The sequence below is a fragment of the Uranotaenia lowii genome, chromosome 3 (assembly GCF_029784155.1).
Source record: "Uranotaenia lowii strain MFRU-FL chromosome 3, ASM2978415v1, whole genome shotgun sequence".
Classification (NCBI taxonomy): Eukaryota; Metazoa; Arthropoda; class Insecta; order Diptera; family Culicidae; genus Uranotaenia; species Uranotaenia lowii.
The window spans coordinates 5137670-5155957 of NC_073693.1; the positions used below are offsets into that span (position 1 = coordinate 5137670).

Consider the following 18288-nt stretch of genomic DNA (forward strand, 5'->3'; position numbering starts at 1 on the left):
TTGACAATTTTGACAATTTTGAAAATTTTGACAATTTTGACAATTTAGAATATTTTGACAATTTTGACAATTTTGACAATTTTGACAATTTTGACAATTTTGACAATTTTGACAATTTTGACAATTTTGACAATTTTGACAATTTTGACAATTTTGACAATTTTGACAATTTTGACAATTTTGACAATTTTGACAATTTTGACAATTTTGACAATTTTGACAATTTTGACAATTTTAACAATTTTGAAAATTTTGACAATTTTGACAATTTTGACAATTTTGACAATTTTGACAATTTTGACAATTTTGACAGCTTTGAGAGTTTTGGGAATTTAGCGTAATTTTTTGCTCCTCAAATCAGAACATTGAATGGTCCTTTTCTGTAAAGTTTGAAAAGGAATATTAACTGGTATGTGTTTCTTGCATCAAAAATGATGTCAGATCAAGAGAGTTTTTTTCATGTGAAATCCATTGTAACTTTTGAAAAGAATTTTTTTTCAGCTCAAAACGGATCGAAAACTGAATGTTTCAAATGTATTTGAATCGTTTCACATAATAACATATCAGCAAGTTTATTTTTCAAAAGAAAGTGTATGCATTGAAGTTAAACCCTATTATTAATTCTTATCCACTGCCTTCGCACAAAAAATTTCCACCCTTAAGTTACCTACTAAACCGTCAATGAGTCAAGTTCAGACTGCAAACGTGAAAAGGTACCTGGAGGATCCTTTTTTTTTTGTCTTCAGACAGTAGCAGCAGGATACTTCCGGTCTTCGCCCAAGGGCTGTTGCTGGCCACTTTTATTCTTTCTCATCGCTGCCTGGGAGCACCAATGGAAACAATAATGAGCAGCTTACTCATTTTCTGCAATTGCATAATTACGTACCGGGGAACAAACAAACAATTACCCTACAGAATTTCAGAAAGAGAGAGCTTGAGCGAGGCGTTTTGGATCGTTATTTTTTTCAATTCTCCGGGCTCCTTTTTCGAGACGTCCTATTTTGGGGCTGGGAATTTTCCTCCTTCTCGAGCCTTTTGGATGTCGATTTTTTTTTTTGGTTCTCTGGCCTGTCTAAGAGGCAATTCACGTAGGTCGAAGGCAAGGAGCTGACTTCAAGCTGGTCAAGGTGTTGTTGGCTGAAGGAGGGGATTCTGATTGTTTCCCAGCGGGAAGTGCTTATTCGATTTGCCGCCTCTTCCATGTTGTTTTCGATTCGGTCCCTTTTGAGTCTGTTGGGGGCTGAGAGTTTGCCGAGCTTTGGGTAAGTGGGTGTAAAATGAAGAAATAATGCCTTTCGAGGTGGAAGTCCGTCCGTTCTTTTTTTTTGCCTTCTTTGGGTTGCATCATGCTGGGCTAAGGGTTTTTTGGAACGAGCGATCAACAGCCACCCGACAATCAATGGCTGGAGTAGGAGGACGGTCCGGGTTCGAAAACAGGAACTTGGTGTCGGAAACGGTGGGCGTTGCTGTTTCTTCGAGTGGGACCGGTTTTTTTTACTATTTATTTTTTACCTATTTTTCCCCGAACACTGCTGCTGTTGATCGGTTTGATTTTTACCACTTGTTCATTTTTCCCGCTTTAAATTCAAATTTCAATAACAGCGTCGACAGAGGAAGAAGAAAAAACAACGATGACTGAAATCGTTTCGTGATTCTGATTTAATTGGAACAGTTGCTGGTGGAAGCAATCATAAAAATTCACGACAAGTGCAATGATTGGAAGTGACTGTTGACGGCAAGCGAGAAGTCGCGCGATAATTGCAATTTTGAGAAGGGGGAAGGTGCAAATTAACCGTCATCGGTGGGTAAGCAGCATAATGTGTAAACAGGCGTTAATTTCAATGGACGGGCATTAAACGAGATCATTTGAACGCGTAACTGATTAAATATCAATGATGATTGGAGAGAAAATTGGAACATGATGCTCATTAACGCAGTGATACAAAATAAACCAGCAAAAGTTTCAATGTGGGGATATTAAAAAAAAGATATACCTTGTATTAAAAAAGCTTATTCAAATTATTCAACATTTTGAAACTAAAACATGAATTCAAATCTGAAATCTGAAACCAGAAATCTGAAATCTGGAATCTGAAATCTGGAATCTGAAATCTGAAATCTGAAATTCAAAATCTGAAATCTGAAATCTGAAATCTGAAATCTGAAATCTGAAATCTGAAATCTGAAATCTGAAATCTGAAATCTGAAATCTGAAATCTGAAATCTGAAATCTGAAATCTGAAATCTGAAATCTGAAATCTGAAATCTGAAATCTGAAATCTGAAATCTGAAATCTGAAATCTGAAATCTGAAATCTGAAATCTGAAATCTGAAATCTGAAATCTGAAATCTTGAAATCTTGAAATCTTGAAATCTTGAAATCTTGAAATCTTGAAATCTTGAAATCTTGAAATCTTGAAATCTTGAAATCTTGAAATCTTGAAATCTTGAAATCTTGAAATCTTGAAATCTTGAAATCTTGAAATCTTGAAATCTTGAAATCTTGAAATCTTGAAATCTTGAAATCTTGAAATCTTGAAATCTTGAAATCTTGAAATCTTGAAATCTTGAAATCTTGAAATCTTGAAATCTTGAAATCTTGAAATCTTGAAATCTTGAAATCTTGAAATCTTGAAATCTTGAAATCTTGAAATCTTGAAATCTTGAAATCTTGAAATCTTGAAATCTTGAAATCTTGAAATCTTGAAATCTTGAAATCTTGAAATCTTGAAATCTTGAAATCTTGAAATCTTGAAATCTTGAAATCTTGAAATCTTGAAATCTTGAAATCTTGAAATCTTGAAATCTTGAAATCTTGAAATCTTGAAATCTTGAAATCTTGAAATCTTGAAATCTTGAAATCTTGAAATCTTGAAATCTTGAAATCTTGAAATCTTGAAATCTTGAAATCTTGAAATCTTGAAATCTTGAAATCTTGAAATCTTGAAATCTTGAAATCTTGAAATCTTGAAATCTTGAAATCTTGAAATCTTGAAATCTTGAAATCTTGAAATCTTGAAATCTTGAAATCTTGAAATCTTGAAATCTTGAAATCTTGAAATCTTGAAATCTTGAAATCTTGAAATCTTGAAATCTTTAAATCTTGAAATCTTGAAATCTTGAAATCTTGAAATCTTGAAATCTTGAAATCTTGAAATCTTGAAATCTTGAAATCTTGAAATCTTGAAATCTTGAAATCTTGAAATCTTGAAATCTTGAAATCTTGAAATCTTGAAATCTTGAAATCTTGAAATCTTGAAATCTTGAAATCTTGAAATCTTGAAATCTTGAAATCTTGAAATCTTGAAATCTTGAAATCTTGAAATCTTGAAATCTTGAAATCTTGAAATCTTGAAATCTTGAAATCTTGAAATCTTGAAATCTTGAAATCTTGAAATCTTGAAATCTTGAAATCTTGAAATCTTGAAATCTTGAAATCTTGAAATCTTGAAATCTTGAAATCTTGAAATCTTGAAATCTTGAAATCTTGAAATCTTGAAATCTTGAAATCTTGAAATCTTGAAATCTTGAAATCTTGAAATCTTGAAATCTTGAAATCTTGAAATCTTGAAATCTTGAAATCTTGAAATCTTGAAATCTTGAAATCTTGAAATCTTGAAATCTTGAAATCTTGAAATCTTGAAATCTTGAAATCTTGAAATCTTGAAATCTTGAAATCTTGAAATCTTGAAATCTTGAAATCTTGAAATCTTGAAATCTTGAAATCTTGAAATCTTGAAATCTTGAAATCTTGAAATCTTGAAATCTTGAAATCTTGAAATCTTGAAATCTTGAAATCTTGAAATCTTGAAATCTTGAAATCTTGAAATCTTGAAATCTTGAAATCTTGAAATCTTGAAATCTTGAAATCTTGAAATCTTGAAATCTTGAAATCTTGAAATCTTGAAATCTTGAAATCTTGAAATCTTGCAATCTTGAAATCTTGAAATCTTGAAATCTTGAAATCTTGAAATCTTGAAATCTTGAAATATTGAAATCTTGAAATCTTGAAATCTTGAAATATTGAAATCTTGAAATCTTGAAATCTTGAAATCTTGAAATCTTGAAATCTTGAAATCTTGAAATCTTGAAATCTTGAAATCTTGAAATCTTGAAATCTTGAAATCTTGAAATCTTGAAATCTTGAAATCTTGAAATCTTGAAATCTTGAAATCTTGAAATCTTGAAATCTTGAAATCTTGAAATCTTGAAATCTTGAAATCTTGAAATCTTGAAATCTTGAAATCTTGAAATCTTGAAATCTTGAAATCTTGAAATCTTGAAATCTTGAAATCTTGTTATCTTGAAATCTTGAAACCTTGAAATCTTGAAACCTTGAAATCTTGAAATCTTGAAATCTTGAAATCTTGAAATCTTGAAATCTTGAAATCTTGAAATCTTGAAATCTTGAAATCTTGAAATCTTGAAATCTTGAAATCTTGAAATCTTGAAATCTTGAAATCTTGAAATCTTGAAATCTTGAAATCTTGAAATCTTGAAATCTTGAAATCTTGAAATCTTGAAATCTTGAAATCTTGAAATCTTGAAATCTTGAAATCTTGAAATCTTGAAATCTTGAAATCTTGAAATCTTGAAATCTTGAAATCTTGAAATCTTGAAATCTTGAAATCTTGAAATCTTGAAATCTTGAAATCTTGAAATCTTGAAATCTTGAAATCTTGAAATCTTGAAATCTTGAAATCTTGAAATCTTGAAATCTTGAAATCTTGAAATCTTGAAATCTTGAAATCTTGAAATCTTGAAATCTTGAAATCTTGAAATCTTGAAATCTTGAAATCTTGAAATCTTGAAATCTTGAAATCTTGAAATCTTGAAATCTTGAAATCTTGAAATCTTGAAATCTTGAAATCTTGAAATCTTGAAATCTTGAAATCTTGTTATCTTGAAATCTTGAAATCTTGAAATCTTGAAACCTTGAAATCTTGAAATCTTGAAATCTTGAAATCTTGAAATCTTGAAATCTTGAAATCTTGAAATCTTGAAATCTTGAAATCTTGAAATCTTGAAATCTTGAAATCTTGAAATCTTGAAATCTTGAAATCTTGAAATCTTGAAATCTTGAAATCTTGAAATCTTGAAATCTTGAAATCTTGAAATCTTGAAATCCTGAAATCTTTAAATCTTAAAATCTTGAAATTTTGAAATCTTGAAATCTCTTGAAATTTCTTGAAACTATAATGGATTTTACTGAATTTTACCCAACTTAAATGTAAAAGATTCGATTCAAAATTAGCAAAGAATTTAAAGATAAGATTGCATTCCTGGAAAACCTCGAAAATTTTTGGGTTAAAATCACAGATGTCAGATTTTTTTCAAAAACACAGAACCTTTTTTTTTGGCAACCTTGATTGAGATCCTAAAATCTTAACTGAACTCAGAAGATACCTTTTGGACCCTTTAAAAATGAACTCAATCCGAATTTCCTTCACATGTACCTGATGCTCCCGGAAGCCAAACGAAATCATATGCTGCTGCAATCGCTGTTAAAGCTTCATACAATAGTGAACTTTAATTATCCGGTTCAAGATTACTCAGAAATTATAATTTCATATTAGCCCGGGCCACGGCTCAAGATGAAATGTGGAGAGCCTTTTTCACGCTCAAGCAGCCAGAAGCCAGAAACGATAATAATATTACGCGCTAGGATGAAGAAGAATCGGGAACCAGCAGCAGCAGCAGCAGCAGCAAAAGTTTCGTTCGTCTTCCCCGGGATCAGAAGGTCTCGGGTACTTATTCTTCCCTCATCTTGTGTTCCTCTAGAAAAGCCGTTTGAAGAAGAAACACAGAGCGAGCGCGTCAAGGTGAAACAAACCCCCGGAATAGCTACTTCTACTTTTCTCAGGTATATTCTGGCCGAGTTTCCTTCATCCAGCCATGGGTAAAATATTTACAAGTATTCAAGTGTGCTCCTTAAGTGGCTCAAATCGACTTAAGTGGCATCATGTGTATGTTTTTGTTGTGTCGTTTTAGCAAAGTTATGTTTGCCTGCGTGTTGTAGTTTTGTTTCTGCGTCCCCTCCAGAGAGCGACCAGCATCAGCGTTAGAGAAAGAAATGGTTGCAATTTCGTCCCAAATTGCCGGCAGGGAATTGTGTGGGATCGACATGAGCGAACACTTGCTCGTTCGCTTTGCTGCTTCTGTGGATTCCGTGGGAATGCCGCCGAAGGTCCTCTTTCTCCTTCATCTTCATATGGATGTAGCATAGGCCAGTGGTTGGCAACCTGCGGCTCTTTGGGTGTGAACTTGTGGGTTTTTAACTCTGTGATCAAAAATGAATAAAATGTAGAAAAATGTATTGATCTTACTAACAGTTAAGTACGAGAAAACAGCACCGCAAAAGCACTGCAATCAAACATTTCCGGCCGAAATGTCGGGACTATAAATTAAAATAAATCAGCTAACCAGCTACTGACACTCTATCATCTGTTGAAAGGATTCTTAAACAGAAACACTCGGAATTTATACCATATTTTAACAATAGAGTCTGAAATAGCATGAAATCGAAATGAATTTTTTTGTTACCCCTAAATATCATTGAAGTATGATAAATTAAATTGTTTTACCTAGTGACTACGACTATCATTTCCCAAAATTATATTGATTCCTTAACACCTAAAAGCCCAAAGGAAAAAAATCAGTCCTCCAAACTCAAATCGCTGTATTCAAACATTTTTTGGGCTGAATAACAAATATCTTGTCTTTAGCTACGTAGATTGTTAAGTTTGAATTTATTAAACATTTATCTACAATTTAATTCATAATTTTGAGGCAAGGGACCCTAGCTGAATTTGAGGCCCAGATTTCACACTGATACAAAAATGAGCTGTCAACAGTAAATTGATAGCACATTTTATTGTTGAGTCTTTTATGATATCAAAAGTAGGCAGCATCAAGTTATGGTTTTTTTCAGCAAGGTGAGTATAATATAAGGCATAAACAGCAAACGGATAACATAATTTGGTTTTAAATTAAACTGCATACAGAAAATTTGGGGCATTTTGGATAATATCATGCAATAGCAATCCTCTTGTTAAGAAAAACTATTATTCTTCTGTAATAGTTTTTCTTAAAATTTAAATTTTTCATATAAGTTTAGGCGTTCAAGCCGAGGATTATACTCGAGCAGAATTTATGGCAAAATAATAGATAGGTTTTGCTATCACGCCCTGAGAGCCAAATGTGCTCTTATTTTGCTTGACATAAAAAGGCACACAGCAAAAATGAGAGCAGAAAATTTCAAAAATGGTAAGCAAAGTGATGCCGAATTTTTCAATACTTTTAGTTCCAAACGTTATCTCTTTTTTTCGAAAGTTTTAAGTGCATTTTGATGTAAATATTTGCTTCTACCAAAACTTTTGTGATGCCTCATTGTGCTTTCCGAGCTTACGGAAACCGAGGTGTAGTTTGGGTGTCAGTTTTATTAGAAGCATTACTTTTTTGACCACGTTTGAAAATTTGTGCACTCATTTTTGCTGTGGACCACCTTATGTCAGGAAAAATGAGAGACCATTTGTCGTCCAGGGCGTAAGAGCAAAGTTTGTGATTTTTTTTCATAAAAATTCGCTTGGAGTAAAAAATTTTTCATTCGCTATAACTCTGAAGTTACTTAATTTTTTTTAATTTATTGAATATAAAAAGTAATGAAAAATTCAATTCTATTAAATCCGGCCTCTGAAAACTTATTTTTAAATTGTTTCTCGTATCTAAAAAAGCATTTTTTTTCGAATAAAGTTTTGAATGTTTTTTTTTTTCATCTCTTATGAAAGATAAAAGGTAGACTTTCAGAAACAGTTTTTCCTTTTTTTCATATTTATTTCATCAAATGAATATTATCATAATGTACCTAACAATTTAAAAGATCGTAAATCTTACGTTGCATAAATAAAGAACAAATATGAATGCATCCTTATGGATTATAACAAACTGAATATTTTTCTTAAAGATTAAATGAATAATTGATTATTTTGAGAAATTTAAAAACTTGGCCAAAAGTCTTGCTTTTTTTTTGAGTATGGGAATTTTAAAGAAACATGTGGCATAAAAAACTAAAAGTAAATCCCTAATAACTTTTTCACTATACTTTAAAACGATTTGCGGTCTGTAACAATGTTGATGGATGAGTTAATGTCTTGAATGATGAAAATTAATAACTGAATTTCAGTGATGATAGAAATTACCATAGGGCGACTATAGAATTTCATTTTGAAGTTTATTTAAAGTTATATCTCTGAAATTGAAACCTAATCCAAATCTAAAACGTGTTTTTCATTAAGAATAAACAACATATGTACAATATCAAAAACAGTTTTAGTTTTCGATGTGTATTTTTTGTTTGTTTTTTAGTCATGTATTGCTGATTTTTTTTAAATTAACGTATTTTTCATCTTTAAACCGACATAACCCAAATACTTGAGAAAATAGATGGAATCTAACACCATATTCGAGTTCTCGACGTAAAATTTCATCAAAATCATATTTCGTAATTCAGAAACGATGAAACAATGCTTCACGATAAATGGTTATAACGAACCCGTAAAAAACGGGCTGTCTCTAAGATAGGTATACATCATGGATAAGTCCTTTATAAGAAAGATTTAGAAAAAAAAACTGAATACTAAAAAATGCTTGTTTCCTGGTTTTAGCTAAGTCAGCCCTTCGCGCAGTTTCCAATCGACTGCGCAATGAAGGTGATTTTCCCGCTATTTGGAAATCTACAAGGCCAAAAATTGGATGTAGTAGTAGGGAACTCGATCACTTTCGACCTATCAGCCTCATCTGTTTCCCTTCTTGGAACAAATGGTAAATTGCTGACTTGTAACTATTTTAGAAGAGAATGATCTGTTGAACAAACGCCAGCATGCATTTCGTTGATTATATGGAACAACCGTACGTGGAAAGAAGGGATCTTGAAACAATTTCATCTCTTGGGGATTGGCGGAAAATAAGGTACATAGATTTGTACAAAACTTTTTATCTTCAATTAAAAAAGAATAAAATGGAGTTTTACGATGGCTCCAGAGAAGTATCTCAGGAGCCACATTTGCCTTGAAAATCATATTCCCTGGAAGCTTAAAATCAAGCTGGACGGAGTACCGTAATCCGGGGTAAGATTGATCACTTTTTTCAATATATTTCGATTATTTTTTCTGTGAAGGAGAATGTGGCATGTTTTATATTTTTAAAACCAGTACTCGACTCCTTTGAACGTAAAACGTGGTTGCAGAAATTTATTAGACTACTTTAAATTTGATTCAAAAATCTTTTTCCGTCTCTGTTCAGAATTTGATGCTTTGGGGTGACATTGATCAGTCTCTATTCTGACGGTTATAACAAGTTTTCTTGATCATAAAGGATATAAAACACCTTCATAATATTTACATGTACTAGTTTATCAGTTCGACCTTGGTCTTTAACGTTTTATTTTAAAAATGTTTATAATCGAAAAAAGAACTATGATGCTGCCTACATTTAGGGGCAAAATTATAATAATTGCTAAATAGTTTGAGCTTCATAATAAAAATGAAATTTTACCTTCACACATTCCCCTAAACGCTACCTCTATTTACATTTTCATTTATTCTTCAAAGTTAACGATTCGATAGGGTTCCTATCCATTTGTCCAATACGTGCTTACTCATGGAAAATGTCCTTATTTTTCATATATCGAAAATTTATCTTTAAATAACTATAAAAATAGCACTAAAAATGTTCATATACGAAGGATAAAAGTTGTTCTTCCAAATTAAACAACTTGTTTGCTTCTAAATGCTTTTTGGTATCATCAGGAGAGCTGTTTGTTTGCGAGCCTTGGAGAAAATAGATATTTTAAGATTTTAAAATTAGATTTTTACAAACAGAAAAAAATTTCAAATACAAGCCAAATTCTGCCTATTTAATACTCAATTAATAGGCTTTCAAACGTAGAAAACAGTTTTCAAAAATTCAAACTGTAGACTGAGTTATTGATGATAATGTGGGAAAATTCATTGTTGGTCAAAGTTACCCCGGTGATCAAAGATTACGGTACTAATTTCTTAAAAGAAAGAACCTAAAATCCTAGGCATAACCTTTTACAGACGTGTCAACTTTGACTCACATTGCGGAAAGGTTAAAAAGACCATAACAAGCCGTGTACGTCTCATTAAGTAATTAGTATAAAGAGTACTGTATCTAACCGCAACTTCATTTTAAATGTTGGAAACAGTATACACCAGAAATAGTGGTAACCAGCAAACTTCTTTATGAACTAGAAATCACTTGTTATTCCTTTAAAAAAAATTATATCTATACTAGACCCAACCTATAACAAAATCATATGACATGCTAGGCGAACTGCTTCCGAATTCCCCCGCTTTAACTAGCTATTTGGAGTTCTTCCTTTCCATTTGATAGCTACTCTTTCTACTGTTAAAAAAGCTATAATCAAAGCTGAAAAGACGAACAAAAATGTATCCCTCTACAGTATGGCAAGAAACATATTTAGAAAATACACTGAACTTCACTTACCCAACACTGAGAAGGTAATCTATCAACAAATATCGGTTTATTCAGCGTTTTATTACAGCGATAGCGTTGGCTTTACACCACAGTAGTTCCACAAGGAACTTCGTAATATTTTCAGACTCAGCAAGTGTGTCACTTGCCATACAAAATCCTCCAAACCATCATCCGACAACCTCACCTATTTTTTGGATTTCCGGACACTCTGGAATCCTTGGAAAAACAGAAGCGGACAAATTAGGAGTTATAGGACTCAACGAAGAGCAATACGACGCATACAGGGTTAAATGTACCTAATAAGTGATCAAAATTATTTGCGGACAAACGATAAATGATAGACATTTCATGTCTCCGCAACATTTTTATATTTTTTATGATCTATCAAATTCTTGAAGAAAAAAGTGATTTTTCCTCCTGGAAGGGAGATAAAAAAAATATTTCTTGAAATAATTAGTTAAGAGACTTGATGTCTTCACAAAGGTTGTAGATCTTGTTATTTTAAGAAACTTTGTCGAAGACATTATAAAGATCGCATGAAATTCAAAAATGTTACGAGCATTTTAAAATAACAAGAATTTTAACAAGTAATTTTGTGTTTTTATTTAATATCTTTTTTAGTATACGATTTACGAACATGATATATTTGAGAAAGTTGTTCAAATTGTTAAAACACACAATTTTGTGGAACATTTTAAATACATATTTCAACTAAGAAAGGAGATATAATGCAAAATATCCAAAATAATGGCTTTTTTCAGTAAGTTATAGTTATAACCCTAAGAGTTCGGACGAGTTCGTATAATTTTTTGAGTGGATTTTGTTGTCCAAGTTATTGGCTCTCCATTGATGTATAAATTTAACATTAGTTTTGAATAAATTTTCTGCAAACTAGCTTTCAATAATCCGCTTTTTCCTTAAGAAACACTTAAAATTCGAAGAAAAAAACTCTCAATTTTTCCTGTTTTTAGAGGAACAAGCTCATTTTTGATTGCTTGTTTGTAAAAAAAATCTGTTCAAAACTAATGTTTAATTTATATATCAATGGAAAGCCAATAAAAAATCCACTCAAAAAATTATACGAACTCGTCCGAACTCTTAAGGTAACTTACTGAAAAAGCCATTATTTTTGATACATTGTAGTTTATCTCCTTTCTTAGTTGAAACATGTATTTGAAATGTTCCACAAAATTGTGTGTTTTAACAATTTGAACAACTTTCTCAAATATACCAAGTTCGTAAATCGTATACTAAAAAACATATTAAATAATAACTCAAAATTACTTATTAAAATTCTCGTTATTTTAAAATGCTCGTAAGTTTTTTGAATTTCATGCGATCTTTATAATGTCTTCAACAAAGTTTCTTAAAATAACAAGATCTACAACTTTTGTGAAGACATCAAGTCTCTTAACTAATTATTTCAAGAAAAAAATTTTTTATCTCCCTTCCAGGTGGAAAAATCACTTTTTTCTTCAAGAATTTGATAGATCATAAAAAAATATTAAAATGTTGCGTAGCCATGAAATGTTTTTCGTTTACCGTTTGTCCGCAAATAATTTTGATCGCTTGTTAGGTGCATTTACCACTGTGTGCGACGTTGGACTTCCGGGGACAGATCCCTCATATTGGGTTAAGTCCAAAATTTGGGATGAATGGATATTGGAATAGAGAACACATAGGAACCTGAACCTAGCGAAAATGAAAGGGGATCCAAAAAAAATGGAAAGATCGACCAAGTAGAAAAGAACAAGTGTTGTTTTCGAGGCTTCAGGTTGGGTACACAAGGTATATTCATTGATATTTTGTTTCTGGGGAAACAGCAAGGATGTTAGACTTATGCAACTTGAGGAAAACAGTGGAACACATAATCATCGTCTGTCCTGAGCTCCAAGGACCCAGAGAGGCGTACCAGATGGACGTGTTAATGAATAATATTCTTTCAAATGACGAATTAAAACAGGAAAAATTACTATGTTTCCTTGAAGAATCTTATTTGTTTGATAACATGTAATCTATTATCAACTTCTTCCAGAGACGAACCAGCCAAAGGTTGTGAAACTATATTAAAATAAAGAAAGAAAAAAGTTAAAAGACAAGAAATAATAAATCTTTCTCATTTTCATCTCATTTCAAATAGTTTCTTTGGAATTTCTCTCAGCCAAACGACCAAACGAAAGTCAAACGACAAAATCTTTAATAGCGAACACTTTGAAGCGTTCTTGAACGCTGTATGAAATTTTATTTTTTAATTTATATTATTAAAGTTGTAAAAAATATTTTTTCATGTAAATTCTCTGGAATGAGAATATTTTGGAAAAAAAAATCTGAATAATTTTAAGTCAATTTATATGTTCATCAGTATCACATGATTGATTTAACTCGGAACTGATAAGTTTAAAAATTTCAAAAAGTGATATATCATCAAATGGGGCATCATACAAAAACGGGGTTACATTCGTTCACATTCGTTCACCAAAGCAATTTTTCAATTTTTATTTTTATAAAATTTAACTGAATTATTTCAATGATAACTAAATGATGACGACATAGTTACTTACTTCCTTAGCATGTTTCTAAAAGTTTTTGTTTCATGCAACAGCAGGGTTAGAAGCAACATTTTATACTGCAACACTCATTCATTTTTTTTATTATGATGTGAGATGGATTTTCAAAGTTTTTGAATCTCATAGAAAATTTCAAAAATCTAGCAAAAATGTACTAATTTCTACATTTTTCGATGCCGTAGAAAACTTTACCAAGTATGACAATTTTTTTGGTTCATATAATTCAGTTCCAAGTCTGGGCTAAAATGCATCAAAATGTTAATCAGTGATTAACCTTTTAAATCTCGTTTCCATTTGCTGGAATATGATTGCATTGCATAAATCGTTTGTTATTTTCTAACTTCTACCTTCCAAACAATTGTTTTTATGATTTCAGCTAGTAGAATTTTTTGTAGTATTTTTACCCCTAAATGTATGTAGCTCTCTTATGCTTTTCTTTAAAACACTGTTGACAAAAAAAAATGAATCTAATTCAAACAAAAGCAAAAATAACTGCAATTGGTGCTTTATTTGTCACGACTTCGCAAATATAACAAAAACTAAAAATTTTCAAACGTTTGTATTTGATTTTTCATTCAAGGCAAAGTTTGCTGCAACATGACGCTTTTTCTTAGAAGGGTGAAAATCGCACGTTTTTGAAAATTTAAAATAACTGCTGGAGCCATTACTTTTTCCTGACTACGTCAATTTGATGAAGTCGTAGATCAATCTTAAAACTTTGATGTACAAGCAGTATGATTATCAGTGGACGTTAAGTTTATAGAAGAATTGAAGTTGAAAAGTGTTTCATGATGTCTGAGACTCTCAGTTGACGGTAAAACATGGATTACGCAAAATCTGGACGCATTAAAAAGGGCCCAGACAACCAGAAGTCGTATATTATTTTACAGATTATATCGTATGAATGTTATTTTAACTCATTTTAGTATATCTGCATATTTTGTATCGTATTTAAATGCATTGCATGTTTTTATTACGACAATTCGTATATATGCATCTATAATGTGCGTCCCATGCATATTCTTTATCGTATTTAAATACATTGCATGATTTTATTACGACAATACAAACCAAATCAAGAATATGTGTGCTAATGTACCTATATGGCCTCCAAAAGGATACGTATGTATATACTGGTTTTGTTGCATTATATATGATATGTTTACACGTATATTATCACGTATATTTGTGTTGCAAATTTGATATACCCACCAAATGGTTGTCTGGGGGTCTATCTCGGAGCTATGTAAATGAAATAAAAATGTTTTGTAATTAAAATGTAGGGTTTTTGTTGCACTTTAAAGGAAGAATAATAAAAAAATATTCCAAAGTTGTTTTGACGAATTTTTGTACTTTTCGTCGAGTACCACTCATTATAGTTTGGACACCCTATTCGCTGAGCTCATCGGCCATTTTATTTCACAATCTCTTCATCTCTGTTCGTCCCGGGTCGTCCTACTATTCTTCTTCATTGCTTCAGAATTGCCCAAAATTTTTCGATAGGGTAGAATTGAGGGCTCGATACCACACTGTGTAGTACCTCTTAGTTGTAGTGGCAGTTTGCCAAATCTGGCGAAAACTTTACTGATCCTTTGTGAGATCTAATGTACGGAAAAAAACGTTTTCAGGTACTCCTCCTTGTACATTTCGAAGTCCATGGTCTTGTTTTTCACAAAAACCGGGGTTTTTCGTCCGCAGCATCAAATACCTTGCCAGATTTAACACTTTCTAGCAAACTTATCGGCAAAAACGAATTAGAACTTGCCGAGGACATCACTCCGACCAGTGGCTTTGTAAAATTTTTGGCCGGGAAGCCGCCCAAAATCCATCTTCACGTACGTTTCGTCATTCACGAGGATGCATCCGTCGTACTTTGTTAGAACCTTGTTGTATAACTTCAGGGCCCGTCCTTTGGCTTCTACATACTTCTTTAATGTCCGGTTTGGTCGCTTACTGGCTCGATAAGATCGTATGCCTTCGCGCAGACGAATCCTTCTGACGGTGCACCGATTGGCATTGAATTTCTTGGCGATGTCATAGTACGACTGCCCTGGGTTTACCTTGATCGTTCTCAACATCTTCAAATGCAGTTTCCGATCCTTAGATCCACTATAACGCTTTACAGATTTCGCGATTTTTTAACCAGCCCATGTCGGGTTTTTGACATGGGTATCCCAAATTAATTTTCGTCTCGCGGCTTCCATGACGTTTAACTTTTTTTGGATCAAAACGAATCGTAATGAAATTTTCAGCACTGATAGAGGAAACATTTTCGAACAAAGTACTGTCAAAACATTCCATTTCCGAAAATCGAAATTTAATAAATTCTAATGTTTCGCTCGTGAGAATTAAAAAAGGTTGTCGACCCCTGAGCTAGGTGTGTAGTTGGTTTTCCCAATGATAATTCTCCACGCCGCGGACTGGAAAGGTTGAAAGGAAAAAGTTGCTCTTGGTTGGCAAAGATCCTTCTTCTTCTAGTCGTTCTGTTCTGAAAAGGAAGACCAGAACCAGACTCCGCGGAATAATCTTATGTGGGAATAAATATGTAATTACGGAGCTAACAATGTTTTATACATCATTTTTGCCACGTGTACCCCAACCGAGCTCGAGTGCAAACTACCCAGGCGGCAGCACCTGGTGAGCACTAAAGCAGCTTACCTTCCCACTGTTCTACAATTTAGAAGGAGTTTTCCGAGCCAAAGGAGGTTGAATTAAGCGAAACATTAACTAGGAAAGTTGAGCGAACATATCATTTCAAAGTTTTCTTTGGACTAGAGAAAAATATTTTTGTTGGTAGAATGTTGAACATTGAATAAGGAATTCAGTTATCACATTTAGTTTGTAATTTTTTTTAAATGTTCTCATTAAACTTATTTCTACAATTATCTACTTATAACAATAAAACTTTACCCAAATTTCTTCTTTATTTTTTCTCCTTCCAACAGTGACGGGTTGTCGCATTCGGCCAAACGGCTGCACGAAACCAGTCGGCTGGAGTTGTTGCGCAACATAACGGAGCTGATGAGCCGGACGTTTCCGTCCCAGTTTGTGTTTCCGGTGCTCGGCCACGACGATGGCAGCTCCAACTACGTTCAGCTGGGCGAGATGTGGCGCCACTGGTTGCCCACCGAGGCGCTCCAGACGTTCGAGAAAGGTATGAGTATTTGGGCTAATCGATAAGTTTTTAATTTAATGATTTTAGTTTGATATTCAAACTTATAGTTTGATAGGAAATTCCTCATAGTGCTCATATTTTCGATTTTTTAGTTGTCAAAAATCACCTTAGAGACTAAATTCGGCTAAATAAAGGAAACCAGGAAAATTGAAAATTTATGCCAAATGACTTAGAAATGTATGGAATGATTCTGAGTTGTTTCATAAAAGAAACGACGAAGATTGACCCTTAAGGATCTTATCAACTGTTATAATAAAAATAAATAAATTAATAAATAAACAGAAATCGATAGAAAGAACCTGTCAACCATTTAAATTTGTGTAAACAATCTTAAATAAAATTTTTGTCTTGGGTGATCCAGTCTTCAGTGGTCCCAAAAGCTATTTGAAAATTTAAAAAAAATCAAATTCCATTGCCAATGCCATGTAAGTATTGCATGCTTTGAATCTTATTGTCATTAATGGATTAAAGTTTCTTCAATTTCATAATTTAAAATTAAGGTTTGGATAAAAATATCTGCATTATTGATCCAATCATTCCTGTCTGTTTCTTCCGGACACTACTTAAGAATAGACACAAAATAAAACTCCCAAAAGCTCCCCGAATACCATTCGTTTAAAAAAAAAAAAAATGCTGCCAAAGACGAAACGAAAAGAAAGAATCCAGAAAAAGATGGCCCACTGGAGACGAATTCCAGTTGCCCAATATAGCCACCTGGTAAGCTGGGCAAGGTGAATTCATCACCCACAGACTCGACTCCAGGGCATCGTCTCCAGAGCAATCCGGAAGCTGCGGCAATCATCATCCACTCGAATCGAAGTGGAAAAGTACAATAATACAATTATGCAAATTGTATTTGCCAAGCTATGAGTAGGTTTTCCTGTATACAACACAGTCTGAATTTTGTTGGTCGATTTCCGTGAAGTGCCTTTTGGTGTCTGGAAATTTTTGGAATGTTTCTCGAAGCGACCATCTAGGGCTTCCCCTGTCTGACGGACGAAATTTGATTCTAGACTGGATCCTGCAGCCAACAAGGTTTCAAGAAATCCTTAAGTCAGTCATACGAATTCGGACAACTACGCATTGAATGATTTAAATTCGTCTGTGAGCGTTTTGATTGACATAAAATTTTGACAATTTTGACAATTTTGACAATTTTGACAATTTTGACAATTTTGACAAATTTGACAATTTTGACAATTTTGACAATTTTGACAATTTTGACAATTTTGACAATTTTGACAATTTTGACAATTTTGACAATTTTGACAATTTTGACAATTTTGACAATTTTGACAATTTTGACAATTTTGACAATTTTGACAATTTTGACAATTTTGACAATTTTGACAATTTTGACAATTTTGACAATTTTGACAATTTTGACAATTTTGACAATTTTGACAATTTTGACAATTTTGACAATTTTGACAATTTTGACAATTTTGACAATTTTGAAAATTTTGAAAATTTTGACAATTTAGACAATTTAGACAATTTTGACAATTTTGACAATTTTGACAATTTTGACAATTTTGACAATTTTGACAATTTTGACAATTTTGACAATTTTGACAATTTTGACAATTTTGACAATTTTGACAATTTTGACAATTTTGACAATTTTGACAATTTTGACAATTTTGACAATTTTGACAATTTTGACAATTTTGACAATTTTGACAATTTTGACAATTTTGACAATTTTGACAATTTTGACAATTTTGACAATTTTGACAATTTTGACAATTTTGACAATTTTGACAATTTTGACAATTTTGACAATTTTGACAATTTTGACAATTTTGACAATTTTGACAATTTTGACAATTTTGACAATTTTGACAATTTTGACAATTTTGACAATTTTGACAATTTTGACAATTTTGACAATTTTGACAATTTTGACAATTTTGACAATTTTGACAATTTTGACAATTTTGACAATTTTGACAATTTTGACAATTTTGACAATTTTGACAATTTTGACAATTTTGACAATTTTGACAATTTTGACAATTTTGACAA

At 32.2% G+C, this 18288-nt stretch overlaps 1 protein-coding gene across 9 annotated transcripts in view; it reads left to right on the plus strand.

The window, feature by feature from the left end:
* Positions 1–18288, plus strand: part of LOC129755935 (acid sphingomyelinase-like phosphodiesterase 3b) — a 193274-nt gene that overhangs the window by 94824 nt on the left and 80162 nt on the right. For all 9 annotated transcript variants that reach the window (XM_055752642.1, XM_055752643.1, XM_055752644.1 and 6 more), the window contains one exon: positions 16031–16239. In XM_055752642.1, coding sequence (XP_055608617.1) covers positions 16031–16239 — 209 coding nt within the window. The remainder of the gene's footprint in view (positions 1–16030; positions 16240–18288) is intronic.